Source organism: Mesoplodon bidens (assembly GCF_964165515.1).
Source record: "Mesoplodon bidens genome assembly, chromosome: 10".
Classification (NCBI taxonomy): domain Eukaryota; kingdom Metazoa; phylum Chordata; class Mammalia; order Artiodactyla; family Ziphiidae; genus Mesoplodon; species Mesoplodon bidens.
In genome coordinates, this window is record NC_138172.1 from 82,413,025 (window position 1) to 82,431,825 (window position 18,801).

An 18,801-nucleotide genomic window follows, 5' to 3' on the forward strand; every position below is an offset into this window, starting at 1 on the left:
CTCCTTTACCCCAAAAGGATCTTGAACACAGGTGTTGTCGTAGTTGTTTTAATTTGATGTCATGCCCGTTTCCAACAGGAAACCCCTTATAGAAAACCCAGGTCCTCATCTTGGAGTTTTTCCTTGAGCCAGGGCAGCACTTGGTAGAGGTTGACGTGAAAGTCTCGGGCGTAAGCAGGTACCTGTTGCTGCCGCTTGCAGACGTCCACAACGCCCCAGCTGATCACACCAACCTGAAGAGGGCGAGGGCGTCCCAGGAACCGTTTGGTAGAATTCCTTCCTAATCCCAGGGAGCTACTCCCAGCTGCATCTGAGCTGACCTGGGAGGGTTAGACTAGGGGCCGAGCTCAGTCCTATCCCCTGGCACACAGATCAGACACACAGCCCTAAGTTGGCCAGTTCAAGGAAAAGTCCAAAGGTGAGGCAGGCTCCACCCTCCCCTTTCCAGCCACGTGCACTGAGCTTTCCTGCTTTGGGGGCCATGCTGACCACTTGGCGTCTCCCCACAGAGAGGAAAGGGGAAACTCACTTGAATGAAGCGACTCTTCTTGTGAATAATCAGGGGACCACCAGAATCACCTACAGGGAGGGAGAAGCTGTAGGGGAAAAGACTCTTGGGCCTCAGGAACTTAGATCACGACCAAAGAGCCTTCTCTCACCTTTGCAAGTGTTGGGGTCAGCATAGGGAGCCACCCCTCCGGTGCAAAGGAACCTGGGGGTGACTACCTCAGAGACGTCCTTGACTTTGTCATAGCCTATGGCATGTAGAGCATCCCTCTCACAGCCAGTTTTCTGTAGGTGAGGTGGGGATGCACGCAGGAGAGGAGTGATGAACAAAGCTTGCTTAGGAAGAATTGGGGCTTCAAGGACCTCAGGATCCCACATTCCTCACCTTTTCCCCATTCTTGATGTAGACCTCCTTCCGAACCAGTGTCTTCTTACGATCCTTAGACAACTCAGACACAAACAGAGCTTTGATATCCTTTGCCGGGAGCAGCTCTTGCACTGGACCGATAGACAGACTTGGTCATTTCAGCACTCTCCCTTCCCCCATTGTCCTTGTCCTTTGTCCTTGTCCCTCAACAAATGTTCCTCCACCCCTTCCTGTGAGCTAGAGACTGGGCTGGGCATCACCTGCTCTTCCTGCAGCTCCCTCTCATGCCTCCCTTGTCAGAACCTCACCCTTACACTACTCTCCCTGATTATGTCTTACTCTGTTGCCGGCACGTGGTTGACTGTGGAAGCCTCAAAGCTTGATTTGATCCCTCAGTGCAGGGGAGACAAATGGGCCTGTTGAGAGATGGGGAAATTCAGGGATGGTGAACCCTGGACCTACCCCAGTCTTCCAGCCCTACCTTTCCCAGCCTTTTCTCTTTGGGAATCCAGCCGGCTCACCTGGTGGTCTCATCATACTTGAGCTTCTTCTTGAGCTTGATCAGGGCCACATCATAGTCATAAAATTCAGGAATACCTTTTGCTTTTTTCGCATTGAGGTTGTAGTTTGGGTGAAATAGGACTTCTTCTATCTCCCACTCCTGCTTCTTCCCTCCTGAAGTAGGAGAGTGGGTACCTCTAGACCACCCACTTCTCTGTAGGCAGTCTCCTGCCCCCGTGTCATCCCTAACTCAAGTCTTCCTCATCCCTAACTGGTCCAGCGTGCAAGGGAAGGGGCTGCGTTGAGGTCAGGTGGAGCGTGGGCTCTTGAAGAGAGTGGGAGGTACTGCCCAGAGGGCATGGCTGAAGCTCAGGATTGATTGGTTGCATCCTTACCCATGCTGACCTTGATTGAGTGTTGCTCATCATCCACAGTGAAACAGTGTGCCGCTGTCAGTACAAAGTACTCAGACACCACAGCACCCATACAGCTCTCATGTCCCTTCAAAGGACGCTGGGAAAAGAGCGGCAGGGGGAAAGCTCGGCTTCCACAAACAACACCATCTATGAACACTTTGCCCTTCCCCCCGACCGTCGTTTCACCCTGACCTCCCCTCCCGTAAGTCCCCGCCACCAGGACGCTGCACTCACGGTGACTGAGATCTTGGCCTGCCATGGCTGCTTGTGATAGTCAGTACCTTTCTTGTGCTCCCAAACCATGCCACAAAGACCCAGAGTCCGGGTTTCATCTGGCAAGAAAGGAGATTGTACTGAAAGCTGGGACACTTCATTTCCAAATGGCAGCAGCCTTTTGGGGAGGGACACCTACGTGTCTGTGGGGACCAGATGCCCATAGGAGGAAAGGGAGGGCAGGGGCACTTGTTTCCTTACATTGAGGACAGGGAACCACTGTGGTATCGTGAAAAGAACGGGGGACAGAGATCAGAGAGCTGGATGTTTTCAGGCCCAACTCTTGCTAACTTGCCATCCCTTGACCTCTCTTGGCCCCAGTTTCCACGTCTGTAAAACAAGGGACTTAAGAAAGATCTCTGCATCATTCAGAGCTCTGTGACTCTAAGATCAGGGAGTGGGCAGTACCAGGAAGCAAGAATAGTGACACGGAGGTAGAGAAGGAGGAATGAGAAAGGACTTCCAGACTGCCAGGGGCTTCAGGAGGGGTAGAAGGATGAGTGACCTAGAGGGGTCTGGGGAGAGCTGAGCTTCCTGACCATCTCCTTATGCCCCTGTGATATCTTCCTACCAAGCATCTGTATGAAAACATCCTCCAGGTTGTCTACGTCCTTGAGTTTGAACACGTGTTGCTCTCTATCCTTCTTGGAAGCCAAAGCATTGATGTTGTCTTGGTCCACCAGAGGCCCAACCCCGAACACATAGATGTCTGAGAGAGAAAAAGGGAGGGTGAGGGTCCAGGCCCTGGGGGGCAGGAGCTAAGAAAGTGGGGTGCTGAGTCCTAGGCAATAAAACTCACCCAGGTAATCCTCCCTGGGGTTTTTGCGATTTCTACCAATGTCCAGCAAGTCCCGGATATCGTGAATGACAGAGACTGGATCCCCACCCATGTTGTGCATGCCTGCAGGAGAGACCAGGACCATGAAGGTGGGAGACAAGGAAGGAAGAGGGTCAAGGAGGATAAACTGGCTAGAAGGAGTGACATATACGGCTGAGTGAGCAGGTTGGGGAGGAGATGGACGTGAGAGACGGTGGAGAGAAGGGTCCCTCCTCTTAAAGGCTCACAGGAAAGAGCAGCGCCCAGGCCCCCAGCCATGAGTCCAGTGTTACACGTGGACTGCAGGGCCACACGCTGGTTTGAGAGGGTGGGGAGTCAGAGGCAGGAGAAAGGTCCCTCTGACCATCAGTCATGAGGATGATGACATGGCGGGTGCGGTTCCAGGCTTCAGGGAGGTCGTTCACTTCCCTGCTCATCATGTTGTATACTTCCAGGAGAGCCTTCTTGGTGTTAGTCCCTGCCTTCAACTTGTGGTCTGTGGAAAGGGAAGAAATCATCACCTCCACCTGGACTTCCAAGCCATCCTTGACCCCAGAGGCCTAGCAGCAACTGAGATCCACATCTGTCAACTTTTTGAGTTAATTGTCACCCCAGTGACTTCCCTTTGACAACAAAGTGACCGTCTCAGTTCCAAAGGGTTCCCACCACCCCCCATTTTCCAATGACCCTGCTGCCCATCCATGGATTAAAAAGGAGTCCTTGTCTCACTGCCCTCCCCACAACACTCCTGAAACTTCGGACCTCTCTGACCCCAAAGTGAACCTCCCACCATTCCCTTCCCTGACTTCTGACCTTCGTAGTTGATTCGGTTGAGCTGCTCTGTGACCCAGTCTGCATCGCTGCTCTTTGGCTCAGACACTCTGATCAAAACTTTGGGGTCTGTGGCATATGTCACTAGACCATATTTTGGCCTCACCCCATAACTTGCCACCTGTGGGTGAGGGAAGCAAGGGGTCATGGCATTGAAAGTAGAATATATGGCTGGGAGGATTCAGCAGCTTTGCTGGGACAGACAGGGAAGGACATAGTAAGAGACTCATCACCCTGGGGTTCACGGAGGAGTCTGGGTTAAAGATCAAGAAACTGCTTCAAGTAAAAGGAAAGGAAGACAGGATAGGACCTGGAGGTTTTCTGGGACCCGGTGGCTCAGAGGGGCTGGGAGCATCAGGGAGCTAGTCCTGGCAGGGCAGTGAGGTCCATTCAGGGTCCCCACATTCAGGGAGAGGGGGCCCCACCTTCTCAATGAAGTTGCTGAGGCAATTCTTAGCCCCTGTGAAGTTGCGGGACCCAATGCTGTCTGATCCATCCAGCACCAGGTAGATGTTCATGGAGCCCGAGGGGTCCAGGATAATCTTCCTCTTCTGTTGTTCGCCTGGGGGCCACCAGAGAGACTCAGGCTCCAGGATGCATGGTTCTCCTGCCCCTTCTCCATCCTCCCCCCACCCCCAATTCCCTCCCCTGCCTCCCCTCTCTATCTTCAAACCTGGGCTGTGCCCATCCTCAGCATCAACTCCTTCTATGGTCTCTGTCAGGGAAGACAGGAAGGCTTCGGCCACCTCTGCAGGAGTATCGTACATAAAGGAGTCTGGGAGAAGTCAGAAAGCAGGTCAAATGTCTGGGAGGGCCAGGGACACAGTGACGAGAGATGGTGGGTTTCCAGGGTGGGAAGGGCTCAGAAGTTCTTCGGGGAGCTCTAGAAGTGAGGAAGGAGCTGGGTTGCAGTAGGGGGAGAAGGCGGTGCTCTGGTGTGGGAATGTGAGGATGGGAGAGCAGGATCTGACATGAGGGTACAGATCAAGGGTCACCTTGGCAAGAAGGCTCCGTTCCACTCCAAGAGCCTCCTTCCTGACATGTTCGCCGCTGGGAGCCACGGAGAGTGAGCCCCCGGCTGCAGTAGTAGGTGACACTGTCTTCAAGGCGGTACTGGCTGCCCACCTTCCTTGTGCCAATGGGGATGCCCGGGTTCAGGCAGTACCCCGCTGCAGAAGCACGAGACATGGAGGTAAGGGCCAAAGCCTGAGGGCAAGGTAGAGCGCAAGAGCTACGGTGCCAGTTCCTCTGGCTGAGGGTGGTCAGGAAGAAGGTACTGTCGTGGGAAAGGGGGATGCTTCTCACCTCCATCATCGCAGATGGCCGTTTCCCCATCCCACCGACCCGTCACTTGGCAGGTGCGATTGGCAGAGCCCCGGAGGTTGTAACCATCATAGCAGCGGAAAGAGATCTCGTCACTCAAATTGTAGTAGGGGGCCCGGGGCCAGTACTCCCCGTTCTCAAAGTCCTGTGGTCTGGGACAGCGAATTGCTTTGGGGGAGGAGAACAAGTAGACGTTACTGAGACGGAAGGGCTGCCCTCTAGGATATCCCTCCTGGTCTCAGGGACCCCATCACTGAGAAACAGCGCCTTCTCGGTCCTACAGGATCAGCTACTACCCTTGACCCCTGGAGGGTACCTCAACCCATGAGGAATCCTGCCACTCCCCCCTCCCCAGTTCTGAGTGTTCTTTGAACTGCCAGGGCTGCCTGACACAGGGTAAACGCTTAGTAAAGGTTAGCTCCCCTAGCTCCCTTCATTCTCCTTCCGTCCCACCTCCAGCCCTTGCTCAGCTCCCACCCTTGCTCAGCCCAACTTGTCAGCCTGCCTGGTCTCCACACAAGTCTAATCTTATCCAAGTCTGGACCTTGGCCACCACCTGCTCCGTCCCTCTGCTGGCCCATGCCCATCCTCACTGCCCTCCAACCTTTGCATTCGGCCCCCTTGACAATCTTTTTGTCTTGGGTCTGCAGGGTGCTCCAGGATCCCGTGGATCTGCAGGTACGAATCTGCACAGGGTATGGGTAGAAGCCAGAAGGACACAAGTACTCCAGTAACTGGCCCGCCTTGAGAAGCCGGAAGGAGCCACCTTTGATCTCTACTCCCTCCAGAGAGCAGGGGCTTTGGGGCCCGGCCTCAGGCAATGGCGTCATGCTCACACCTAAAGAGAAAGGCTGGTGAAGCCCAGCCTCACAAGGCCAAGGACGGATCCTGGGGGCAGCAGGGGTGGGGGGAGGGGGGCTGTGACCTCACTTACCTCCAGACAAGAGGCCCAGGATCAAGGGTACCAGGCAGAGTTGGGGGCTGCAATTGCTCCCCATGGTGACGGAAGACAGGAGAGAAACTGGGGCTGGTGGCAGGATGGCCTCTCCTGGCTTCTGCTGCGTGTCTGCTTGGCTCGATGTCCAAGCTGAAACTCCGAACTGAGCCTGGTCACACTCCCTTCCCCTGCCCCTCACAGCCTCCAGCCTTTTATGCAATCTGTGTTCTGGCACCTGCTGCCCGCCCCACCCACCCTACCCATGTCACTTTCCGGAATGTCCGAGCGGGAGGGCCCCACTGAGCTGCCAATCAAGGAAACAGAAACTGCAAAACCCCACCTTTTGCTGCCCAAGGTCCAGGACTCTGTCAGCACCTCCTCTCAGCTCCAGTTCCTCCCCAACAAGCCCAGACCTCCCCCTTGGGGACTAGATATAAGGCCCTCACTGGCTCCCCTGTTGACTCTGTTATGGAGCAGAGTCCAGCCGTTGTTTGTCCAGCAGGGTCTCTGACCTGCCTTCTTGCCGTTCCTGGAATCATTCTGGCCCCTCTCTCCCCGCAGGCCAACCCCCAGGCAGAGGCACAGACAGATGTGGAAATCATTGATTTTTATTAATTTCATAGCCAGGTAATTCCCTGTGAAAGTGGAAGGAGAGTGAGGCAAGTAAAGCAGAGGGTGGGGCCCGCACTGGCAGGAGGACCAGGGGTTCCCCAGCGTGGATCCGCCACTGCTCCAGGATCCTGGAAGCAGGCATGCGCTCAGAGCAAGGCGTGCGGATGGGTCATGGAGGCTGAGGGTGGACGTTCGGGGGTAGGAGACGGGAGAGATGGTGGGTCCTAGCAGGACAGCAAAGGGCTCAGTGGCCACGATCAGAGGGGCAAAAAGTTCAGGACGCCCTCCAGGTGCTGCCTCAGCCAGGGCTGCAGGTGGAAGAGACTGATGTGGAAATCTCGTGGTGGTGGGACCCTGCCACGGGGCGCGCTTTTGCGGGAGTTCTTATCAGAGCTGCCACAGGGGTTGTAGAGACCCCAGCTCACCAGGCCCACCTGGAAGAAGGAGAGGTTGGGTGGGGTGGGGACGCTGCCCCGGTCCCAGCCCCAAGCCCCAACCTCCTTAGTTCCTTCAAAGGCCTGCCTGGTGCCTCCACAAGGCCAAGATCCTGTAACTCCAGTCCTGCGAGCTTCCCCCCTTCTCTCCTCACCTGAAAAAACCTGAATCTCCGCTCAAGGAAAACTGCTCCCCCAGATTCTCCTGCCAGAAAGGAGGGACAAGAGACTGTCATCCTGACTCTCATCACTGCATCAGGGCAGTGCACCGGTGTCCTGGCATGCAAGTTGACCAGAGGGACACAGGTGGCCTTCCCCTCAGGAGTCCAGACTCCAGGGTGGGGACTTGGGGTGAGAAGTGGAGGTGGGGGGGCTCACCCTTGCAGGGATTGTCATCCCCCTGCATCCCACTGCATAGGAACTGGTCTGTCACCACCTCTCTGACATCTGTCAAGTTGGGGAACGTGGTTTTGTCTTGGGAGACGACCTTGACACAGTTTGTCCACTGCAGTAGGGGTGGAATAAGACAGAAGGATGGAGTGAGCAGGCCCAAGGGACACCTGGCCGTGTAGCTAGGCCTGGACGAGGGGTGACTTGGAGTCAGATGGAGAAAGCACTCAGAGCTAGGGGATGAAGAGAGACGTTCCGGGAGTTGCCACGGGGGATCCCATCCCCCCACAGCATACTGGACCCGAGACCCTCACCTCCAACCCTGTCTTGAGGTTAACGTTCAGCTTGTTCCCATTCAAAGCCACGAAATGAGCAGGAATGCTCAACTTGTTCAGAAGTTCACTCTCTACCGTCAAGGAAAAGGATGTTAGTACTGGTCCCTTTACCCAGCATCCAGATTCCCGACTTGGGAACTGCAGCACAGTCCGTCCACGTCAGCAGCCCCCAAGCCCTGATCCCAGCTCTTCATGCACCCTAAGCCCAGCGCTCACCGTGGTCTCTGCAGGTGCTGCCTGGAAGTCTCCGCAAAGCCAGATTGGCCTCCACCGTGCAGGGAAGGCAGATAGGCCTGAGGAGAAGGACAAGGGTCACAGAGACCCATCCTTGGTGTCCCCTCCTCCAGTGCTCCCCAGAGCACTTCGCACCCAGAGGGCACCCTCCCATCCCAGACTCCGGCACCTGGCGTGGGTGGACATCTTCACTTTCTGGGCCAGCTTTAGCAGAGCGATGTCATCGCCATAGAACTCGGGGATTCCCTGATTCTTCTTGGCAAAGACATTGAACCCCGAGGAGATCACCGCCTTCTCAATTTGGAATTCTTTGCCCCACTGGGAGCTGGGATCCCCTGGAAACAGTGTGGCAGATTAGGCTGGACCAGGGCTGCTGAAGGGGCCAGGGGCTAGGGACAAGGGGTGGGAGCTCTGCCCACGGGGTCGGGAAGCGGGTGCAGGCCCTTCCTTACCCACGCTGACCCTCCACAGGGAGTGGTCCTCGGCGTTGCGGAGGCAGTGAGCGGCTGTCAGGACCCACTGGTCCGAGATCAGGGCCCCTCGGCAGGTCTCCTGGCTCTTGGGCTGCAGGGGAACAGGTGATCTTCAGGGACTGCTGTGTCTCTGGCTCATGGCCGCTGTCACCTCTGGGATCCAAGCCCCATCCCTCCTTCCTGGTACCTTAATAGTGACATGCCAGGGTGTCCTCTCCTGGGCAGAGGCATTGGCAGACATGTTCCCTACCCCACAGATGGTGTCCGTGAGCTGGGAGACATCTGTGGTCGTGAGGAGCAGATGGTGAAGGAGGCTGGTGAGGGGCACTGTGAGCAGGTGCCAGCACGGACCCTTGGCCGGCTCCACACTGGCCACACCACTCTGGAGAGGGCGAAGCACACTCACCCAGCATGTGCTCAAAGACCTGGCTCAGAGCCTTCACATCCTTCAGAATGAAGGCATGCCTCTCGCCATCCTTCTTGGACCCCAGCTCATTCAGTTCTCTCCAGTCCACATCCAGGTTGCCCACGCCAATGGCATAGATGTCTGATGGGGAGGAAATCACCAGAATCTTGTGGCTGAGGGGCTACCCCTCTGAGCCAGCGTGGGTGCCAGTCAGAACTGCCCTGGGGTGGACCATAGAGTCTGGTCTTCTCCCACCCTTTGTACCCCTCATGGGCCTTTTTTTGCAGTTATGATGGGAACTGGACAGTTATCACGCCCCACGTGTTTTCTCTATTTCCCTGCAGTTCCTGCCTCTTTTTCATGAGGTGTGTTCAAGCATTTAACTCTGGCCCAGTGATGCTAAGGAGTTAGGGAGTGGAGTTTGTGTTTTGCCTTCCTTAGGCCAGGGTTTTCAAGAGGAATATGCTTACCTCCAAGGGGCAGGTGAAGTGGGTGGCATGAACAGAAATGAGAGGACCCGGGGGAAAGTAAAACTTGGGGCCTCAAAACCAGCTGCCCTTCCTTACCCAGAGCGTTTCTCTTTGAAGTTCTTTTCTGGTCAAAGGTCAGTGCAATTTTTGTTTAGTCTGAATTAGAGGAGCTGTTCTTTCAGAGACTGCAACTGCCAGAGCCTTAGTTATCTACACTGCTAAGGGAAGAAAGGCCAGGAACAGTCCCTATAAGGAATCCGGGCCTTTTCTTCCTGGAGAGGTTTGTGGAAGGCTGAGGCTGATGGTGAATGAAAACGACGACGATGACGATGGTGGTGGCCGCCACCGCACACTGTGTTTGTCTGTGCCAGGCAATGTTTGAGCATTTGCCCTTATCGGCCAGTGAGGTAGGTCCTTGTACTATATCCTTACAAGTAAAGAAACAACCCATGGCCACAGCCAATCAAAGATGAACCCAAGTTTGAAACCACGGGCAGTTTGATCACTCTTCAGTGTGACCCTCGGCTGCCTTCATACAGAACAACACAGCCTGGGGTCTCGATAGAAATACAGCCAAGATGCTAGAACCCCTGGCTGTGGGCCCTGGGCCCCCTGCAGGGCAGTACAGATGGGGCGGGGGCGGAGGCTCACCCAGATAGTCTTTCCTCTTCTGGTTGATGTTCAAGACCTCCTTGATATTGTCAACAGCCACCTTGGGAGAGCCACCCATGTTGGACTTTCCTAGAACAAGGAAGGAAAAGAATTGTCCATCTGGGTGATGTATCACGATTCCCCCAGGCCTTGAAGAGAGGGGAAGCATTCATCCTGGGGACCTCAACACCTACACTCCCTACTCGAGTTTCAAGATACATTACTTACTGAAGTTCTTTAGCACTGGGCCAGGGGCACCCTACACTTTATCTCCTTTGATTCTCATGAAGCCCCAGTAAGTGTGGGTCTACTCATTTTATAGACAAGAAGTCTGATTTCTAGAGGAGCCATGTAATTTGGACAAAATCAAGAGATAAATGGCAGAGCCCAGATCCACTAGCCAGTCTGCCCTTCCATTGGTGGACTTCGACATCACTGGTCCAGAGCCACGCCTGCCCATCCAGCTCCCTCTATGTGACCTCCCAGGTAATAACAATAACTAACACTTATAATCATAAAGCACTTTTACACAAGGTACTTAAATTGCTCTTCATAAAAACTGTGTAAGGGGACTTCCCTGGCAGACCAGTGGTTAAGACTCCACGCTTCCACTGCAGGGGGCGAGGGTTCAATCCCTGGTCAGGGAACTAAGATCCCACATGCCGTGCGGCATGGCCAAAAATTTTTTTTAAAATAAACAACAACAACAAAACTGTGTACAGAAAGGAGGGCAGCTTCCATTATCCATAATTGTTGTGGTTGTCATTTCCATCATCATCGACACTATTTCTACTTTATAAATAAGAAACCAAGGCCCTAAGTGGCAGGGGGAGAACCAGAATGCAGGTCTCTGACCCCACATTGCTGCTCCTTCCACTATGCCAGACTCACTCACAGAGACGGCGATACCCACCATCTGTCAGAAGGATTATGGCATGTCGGATTTCCTGCCAGGCCGCCGTGTTCATACTGAGCCGTTGCATTTGGTTATTCATCATGATATAGACACAATTTAGGGCCTCGTAGATGTTGGTCCCGGTTCCATTTTCATGGTCTGGAATATGTGAAGACGAAAAACTCTCTTAGAAACTTCCCACCTACCACCTGGGAGAAGGGAAACACTCTATTTTCCCCAAACACTGGAAATGCATTTATCAATAGATTCGATAAACACAGACTTTTGATATCCAGTTAGAGATTTGGCATCATTGCCCGTTCAGACATTAAAAGACTTTCCCTTTAGAAATGCTCATTGCATAACCCCACTAAAGGCCATCCTAAAGTCCCAAGACTCAAAGATGGGGTTTCCAAAGAAAGTGCGTTGTTTCAGCCATCTGCCACCTACCACCCAGGTAGTTTCCTAATGACAGGAGGAGACTATGAAAACCAGACCATGTGGTTCTGGCATCAGAGAGGAGCCAAAGACCTGCATGATGCATTTGGACATGTAGCACGTGCGAGGAAGCCCAGAGTTGGTAGGAGCTGGGACTCCCTGACCATGAACCTGACTTGGAAGCCACACCACCTAAGGAACCTTAGTCCCAGAGCCCTGGGACTTGAGTGCCACCAAGAAGCCTCACTCTCTCTCAAACTTGTCCAGTATCTCTGCAGGCACAGAGAGCTCATCCCCTGCCCCCACTCCCATCACCTTCATTTGATGACATCATACCTTTATAGTGGGCGTTCTCCAGACTGTGGGCCACTTCAGTCACATCCTCAGATTTGTTGTCCAGGACAGACATGATGACTTTGGGCTTTGATGCAAAAGTGATGATGGCGACACTAACCTTGATCTCAAAGCTGAAGATCTGTGAAGGGCAAGTGAGAGGTAGTGTGAAAGGCTCCCAAACCAAAGGGGAGTTGGTAAGGGAGCCAGCAAAAGGCCCTGGAGGAGGCAGAGAGCCCGGACAGAGACTGACAGTTGCAAGGCCCTTGGAGAGTCCCTTCCTGGGAAACGGTTGCCTGAAGAAGCCAGGAAAGTGACATTTGTTGGTCCTCTCCTCTCTTTGACTGGCTCACTCTTCATTTAATCCTCACCTCAATGCTGTGAAGGGTCGTGATGATCCCTATTATACAGATGAGGAAGCTGAGGCTTGTTTACCTTGCCCCAGATCACACCACTGGTAAGAGGTGGAGGTAGAATTCAAACATATCGGCACTTTGTCGAGTTTTGCAGCCTCATGGCTTAATGAGTTACTTAACTTTACGTCTTAAGAGAGACACTAAGGAGCACAAAAGCTGCCTTCTTTCAAATGTAGCTGGGAGGGAAAACATATATCTACACAAACTATTGTGAAAAGCATAACTAACAAGCAAAGTCCTGGCAAGGAATCTGAACCAAGTGGTTCCAAACTCTTCTGTTCATGCACCTCGTCAGTCGAGACATTCTGAGCACGTACCTCAATATAGGTATATGTATTTATAAAGTATACTCATACTTATAAAGTGTATCACTATTTAAATATATTATACACATTTTAAAACATATAGAAAATATTGAAATTTTAAGAGGAAATTATTAAATATTAAGTTCTTAATTTAAGTTAAATTACAATCATTCACCATGGATACCAGTATTTTCCTGCCACACGCCAGAGGATTATTTTGGATACCCCTCTGTGAAGACCACTGTTCTAGATGATGAATTCCTGGAAAGTGGGGTCTCAGCCTTGTTCATCTTTGAGGTCCCCCCACACCCAGAACAGTGCCTGACGTAGAGTAGCTACCCCAACAGTGTTTGTGGAATGAAAAATAGGATCCTCTAAATTAAATCCGTGATTCCTGCATGGCATGTGTGTAATCTGGGAAGACTTCTTGGAGGAGGTGGGCTGTGAGTGGGATTCTGAGGAAGGGAAGGAGACAGAGACCGTGAGTGCAGGAAGGCTGCTGGTATGTGCGAGCTCCTATTTCCTGACCCTGTCCACCAGGTGGGAGGCGCTCTTCTTGAAGATTTCAAAGTCCTCTTCCTCCACGCTCTGAGATGCGTCCAGGAGCACATAGAGGTTCAGGTGACCCGAGCGCTGGATTTGTATTTTGCGGCCCACGTTTTCTGGAAGAAATGTGGAAGGGGAAGATTGAGACTCCACCTCCTACCCACTCTCTTGCCAAGGCAATCAGGCCCCTCTACCTCAGCTCCGCTGAGCCCACCGGAGGCTCCTGGCCCCTCGGAAGCTTGCCCCTCCCCTGCTCCCTCCCAGCACCCTGCCACCCCCCCCCCCCCGCTTCAAGCACTCACCCTTCTTCTTCTGGGTGGGATTGGTGGTTCCAAGGAGGTGGGACAAGGAGGTGCCCAGGGCAGGGGCCACATCCTCGGGAAAGTCGTAAGAGTAGGGCTCTGTGGGGAGAGCCACCGGGGTCAGCTGCGGCCAGGGGTGGGGGCCCAGGAGTCTCAGGAGGGTCGGAGCAGCTACTCACGGCGGCAGATGGGCTCCATCCCACTCCAGACCCCATCATCCTGGCACTCTCGCTCCACAGACCCCGTCAGCACCAGATTCGAGGAGCAGCGGTAGCTGACCTTGTCCCCAAGGCCGAAGCGAGACCCTGTCCGCACTGCACCCACGGCAATGCCCGGGTTGGGGCAGTGGCTGGCTGTGAGGAGCAAAGGAAGGTGGAGGTGAGCAGGGACCCGCCTCCTCAGCCTCTGGGCGCTGCTCACACACCCTCTCCCGCCAGGCTCTTCTTCCTCTACAGACCCTCAGAGCCTCTGCGGGTCCCTTGGCCTCTCCCTTGAGAGACACCACAGCTGTGCCTCCCAGGTGTGTGGATAGAAAACCTGAAGTAGGGAAAAACATTTAGAACTCAGTGGCCCAGTTGCCAGCTAAAGCATACCAATCCCAACCCAGGGACTCTGCCTGTATCCATCCCAGAGCCTCAGGGAAGATGCTGGCTTCCTCAGGGAAGGAGCCCTACCTCTCCACAGAGAATATCTGCAAACAATGAGACATCACTACACACCCACCAGAATGGCTAAAACTAAAAAGATGGGTAATTCCAAGTGTCAGAGATGATGTGGGACAACCAGAACTGTTACATTGCTAGAGTGTCAAATCAGGAAGCCGTTTGCAGCCTCTTCTGAAAGAAAACATATGCCAACGTGTGACCCAGTAATTCCGCTCCTAGGTAATATGCTCAAGAGAAATGTGTCTAGTGCACCCAATCACACATAAGGATGTTCATAGAGTTTTATTTATAATAACCAAAAACTGGAAAAAACCCAAATACCCATCAACAGGAGAATGCATAGATAAACTGTAATATGTAATGGAACTACAAAGCAATAAAAAATAACAAACTGCTGATACACAGGAAAACATGGATACATCTCACAGGCAGAATGCTGAATAAAGGAAGACAGATGCAAAAGAGCACATTCTGTATGATTCCACTTCTATGAGGTGTAAGAATAAGCTAAACGGGGCTTCCCTGGTGGCGCAGTGGTTGAGAATCTGCCTGCTAATGCAGGGGACACGGGTTCGAGCCCTGGTCTGGGAAGATCCCACAAGCCACGGAGCAACTGGAACCGTGAGCCACAACTACTGAGCCTGCGTGTCTGGAGCCTGTGCTCCGCAACAAGAGAGGCCGCGATAGTGAGAGGCCCGCGCACCGCGATGAAGAGTGGCCCCTGCTCACCACAACTAGAGAAAACCCTCTCACAGAAATGAAGACCCAACACAGCCAAAATAAATAAGTAAATTAATAAATTTTTTAAAAAAAGAATAAGCTAAACGAATCTGTGGAGACCAGAAGTCCGAAGAGTGGTTACTTTGTGGGAGGGGACAGGAGGGAACCTCCTGATATAATGGACCCTCGGTCTTGGGTGGTGATTACGTGGGTGGATACACGTAAAAGGATACTTGTGGGTATAAAAAGTTCATCAAGCTGAATACTTAAGATCTGTACGCTTTAGGTAGTTTAAACCTCAATTTTCAAATGAATTATATTTATGTTTGAATAAATGGCTATTGTCAAAGAATCAAGGACATAAATAGGGAGCCAACAGCTGGGCACCAGGTGAGGGTATGGTCCTGCCAGCTCATGGACTCTAAACCTTCTGTATTATGTATTTAGAACTGTGATCCAGGAAGCTTCCAAAGCCCACAGGCAAATGTGGCTCCAGGGAATCCCAGGAACCCCACTTCTGTCAAGCAGAGACCCCCAATCTTTCACAGGGGCAGTAATGACCACGACAAAAGTGTATGTGGTGTTTAGCACATTCCAGGGGCTGTTCCAGATGCAACTCACTTGATACACACGGCAACCCCATGCAGTCAGTACTCTTACCATCCCCATTTTACAGATATGAAAACTGAGGCACAGAGAGGTTAAATAACCTGCCCAAAGGCTGTCAAAATCAGAACCAGGCTTGGAACCCAAACTTGCTCCCGAGGCAATGCACCTAAGCGCAACACTTGATTCCCTTCATCATATCTTCCCTACAATAGCCCAGGGCGCCCAAATACCAATCTGGCTTTGAGGCATTTGGAAAAGCTGGACAGAGTATTTGGAGCCTTTATGTTGGATCTGAAGCTTAGCACCAACTTCCTTGAGCCAGGATCCCCACAGGCCAGAGATGTGTGATTATAGACCTCAACTGACCAAAATCTAGGAATATGATTTTGGCACCAAAAACACCAGGCCCCTGTCCCCACAGAGGCTCCCTGCACACATATCTGGTTCCAGGGCTCCTGGGAGACCCCTGCCCCCATGCAGCCATCTGTCAGGGCACTCACCGCCGTTGTCACACACAGCAGTCTCCCCATCCCACATGCCATTGGGGCGACAGTGCCGCACGGCCGAGCCCCGCAGTATGAAGCCATCCTCACACTCGAAGCTCAGGTTGCCGCCCACAGGGTGGGACCCCAGCCGTGGGGTGTATATGCCGTTCTCAAAGGTAACAGGGGCTGGACAGCGAACAGCTGGAGGGAGAGAAGGGCATGAGAATATAAGGATGGAGGGATAACACCTGGGCTGGACACCAACTGGGTGAAGTTCAGCTTGGATGCATGGGTAGAGCCAGCTGGTTGTCAAAATATTAGGTTGATGCCCGTGAAATTGCTACTTTTGGCAGTTGGTTGAATATTGGCAGTTTCACACAGTTCAACCTAATAGATTGAGAAATAGCCACTTCTCTCAGCCCCCTGAGGGCCATGTCCACCCCAGCCCCTCCCCTGGGGTCCTCAGACGTCCCATGAGTGGATAACTAGAGGGGTGACTCCTGGTACAACAGGGGATGCCAGGACAATTCAGCATCCATCCCGAATGGTCAGTACTGTGCAGTTAATTGTTCAGTATTCTAACGATCATCCCTGGGCTTCCCTGGTGACGCAGCGGTTGAGAATCCGCCTGCCAATGCAGGGGACACGGGTTCAAGCCCTGGTCCGGGAAGATCCCACATACCACGGATCAACTAAGCCCATGCGTCACAACTACTGAGCCTGTGCTCTGGAGCCCGCAAGCTGCAACTACTGAAGCCCGTGTGCCTACAGGCTGTGCTCTGCCACAAGAGAAGCCACTGCAATGAGAAGCCCAAGCACCACAAAGAAGAGTAGCCCCCACTCACTGCAACTAGAGAAAAGCCCCCGTGCAGCAACTAAGATCCAATGCAGCCAAAAATAAATAAATAAATTAATTAATTAATTAATTTTTAAAAAAAAGAATCCACCTGCCAATGCAGGGGACACGTGTTCCATCCCTGGTCTGGGAAGATCCCACATGCCGCAGAGCAACTAAGCCCGTGCACCACAACTACTGAGCCTGTGCTCTAGAGCCCGCGAGCTACAACTACTGAGCCCACGTGCCACAACTACTGAAGCCCGTGCACCTAGACCCCGTGCTCCGCAACAAGCCACCGCAGTGAGAAACCCGCACACCGCAACGAAGAGCAGCCCCCGCTCGCCGCGACTAGAGAAAGCCTGCTCGCAGCAACTAAGACACAACTCAGTCAAAAATAAATAAATAAACTTATAAAAAAAAATCATCCCTGGCTTTGGTACCCCACAATCTACATCAGAGCCTGCCTCCGATGCCTTGCTATTGGGCAGTTGACATTTTCCCACTATTTTGAAAAACCCTGTGGAAAAGAAGCTTTGCCACCCCATCTAGTCATATTAAGCCCCACCCTGAGTAGACTAAACAGAAGTCCTGGGGTGGCCGCTGGCGGGGAGCCTCACGTTTGCAGACCGCCTTTGTCCGCTGGGTGGATCTCGGGAAATGCCACCGTCCGTTGCTCTTGCACAGGCTTGTCGCCACCGGGTATGGGTAAAGGCCCAGGGGGCAGGAGTAGGTGAGGATACTTCCAGGGGCCCAGCCATTGCTGAGGGTGAAAGTGCCCCCAGAGATATTCACGTTCTGAGGGCAGGAGGGAGTGGTCGTAGCCAAGCCTGTGGGCATGGGGACACGACACAGAAATGGAGAAAAGAAGGAAGGCATGGATAAGAAAAGGAAAGCAGAAGAGACTGTCCACTTCACACGTGGAGACTCAATCTGGGTAGCACTGGCCTTGCCCCACAGGACCCCAGCATCCCCCCTCCCCTGCTCCTACCTGGGTACAGGGGCAGCAGGCAAAGGACAACCATCAGTGGCTCCATGGTGTCTACCTTACGGGCACGGAGAGGCAGAGAGCCGGGAGAGGAAAAAGGTCATCTGACTTCCCGAAAACCAGAGTTGGCTCAGCAGCTGCTTCATCTGCTGCCAGAGAAAGAAAACTAGGGAGTGGCAGAAGGTAGGGGGGATGTTCTCTCGTTAGGAGAAAAAATAATCAGGGATTGGGGACTGAGCTGAGGGGGTGAAACTTCCAGTCTGTCTCCCTAATCCTGACACATCCATAGAGTCAGTTGATCTGCACCACAGCTCTGCACACTGCTCCCCATTTCCACCGTCTCACAGGCACGCATGCTTTTACATGAAGAGTCTAAAGCACACAAACGCACAAACCAAACAAGATATTGCAAAACGTTTTATTTAAGTAAAGTTTCAGTTTTCCTTTGGGTTTTCCCAAGTGGATTTTCCTTCCTCAGAGTCTAGAGTAGTACTGTCTTCTTGAACATAAACCCCCAAGGGATTAAACTAGAAATTCTTGATACTTAGGAGGATTCACCATCTTTTTCTTCCCTGCAGTCCTTCTGCAGAGAGAATCTAGGGAGAAAAATGAAATCAACACTTAGTTTTAGAGACTGGAAAAATGTTGAGAATGTTTTTACGGGAAGTCCAGTAGATAAAATCCCCAACTTATAAAATAAATAAATCTGGGGTTGGTTATTCAAAGGAATGAAAGTATTTTTGGATTGGGGATGTGCCTTTAAATTACAACTTGCCTTTTGTATGAAATGCAGAAAGCAAAGAAACTCTAAGCTAGTGTGTTAGCCTCCCCATCCCACAGAAGTCTCTTTAATATTTGTCAAACAATGTGGGGTGTAAGTAAATAAGATCAATCAAAGATGAAGATGAAACGTCTCTGAAGTGATCAGTTAAGTTTATGAAAACTCTTTTGATTTACAAATAACTTCTCAGAAATGCACATACACAAAGTGAACATACACAAAGTCAGTTCCTTGGACAGAATCGACTGAATGCAGGAAGACCATGACACCCCTGGTGTTGGGGGTCCCAAAGCTGCTGCTGAGACTGAGCTGCTGGTGCCTCCCCTGCACCCAGTATCTGTTCTCCCTCCTTCTACAGTAAGAGATGTTTAGCAGAAAACACAGTCACCCAGCTAAAGACTACATTTTCCAGCTTCCCTTGCAGCTAATGGCCAGGTGACAAGACTCTGGTCAATAGAATGTGAGTAGAACTGATGTGTGTAACTTACAAGTAAAGTAAGTAAAGT

The 18,801-nt window shown here is 52.4% G+C and overlaps 2 protein-coding genes across 2 annotated transcripts; both read right to left on the reverse strand.

The window, feature by feature from the left end:
• Positions 1–34: 34 nt before the first annotated feature.
• Positions 35–6,169, reverse strand: CFB (complement factor B). Its single transcript, XM_081245490.1, has 18 exons — positions 5,970–6,169; positions 5,640–5,873; positions 5,018–5,203; positions 4,708–4,881; positions 4,386–4,487; positions 4,138–4,274; positions 3,695–3,833; positions 3,246–3,377; positions 2,864–2,965; positions 2,636–2,773; positions 2,026–2,123; positions 1,771–1,888; positions 1,396–1,549; positions 1,214–1,290; positions 893–1,005; positions 660–792; positions 530–579; positions 35–233 (listed from the first exon to the last, which is right to left on the reverse strand). The coding sequence occupies exons 1-18, from the start codon at positions 6,031–6,033 to the stop codon at positions 87–89; spliced, it is 2,298 nt and encodes a 765-aa protein (XP_081101616.1). The 5' UTR covers positions 6,034–6,169; the 3' UTR covers positions 35–86.
• Positions 6,170–6,564: 395 nt separating this feature from the next.
• Positions 6,565–17,619, reverse strand: C2 (complement C2). The gene is made up of 18 exons (XM_081245687.1): positions 17,518–17,619; positions 17,147–17,356; positions 15,707–15,892; positions 13,392–13,565; positions 13,213–13,311; positions 12,893–13,026; positions 11,647–11,785; positions 10,891–11,031; positions 9,978–10,067; positions 8,857–8,997; positions 8,638–8,732; positions 8,430–8,541; positions 8,147–8,312; positions 7,960–8,036; positions 7,723–7,814; positions 7,397–7,523; positions 7,174–7,223; positions 6,565–7,018 (listed from the first exon to the last, which is right to left on the reverse strand). Exons 1-18 carry the CDS (start codon positions 17,561–17,563, stop codon positions 6,842–6,844), a joined length of 2,256 nt encoding a protein of 751 aa, XP_081101813.1. The 5' UTR covers positions 17,564–17,619; the 3' UTR covers positions 6,565–6,841.
• Between the last annotated feature and the right edge of the window lie 1,182 nt (positions 17,620–18,801).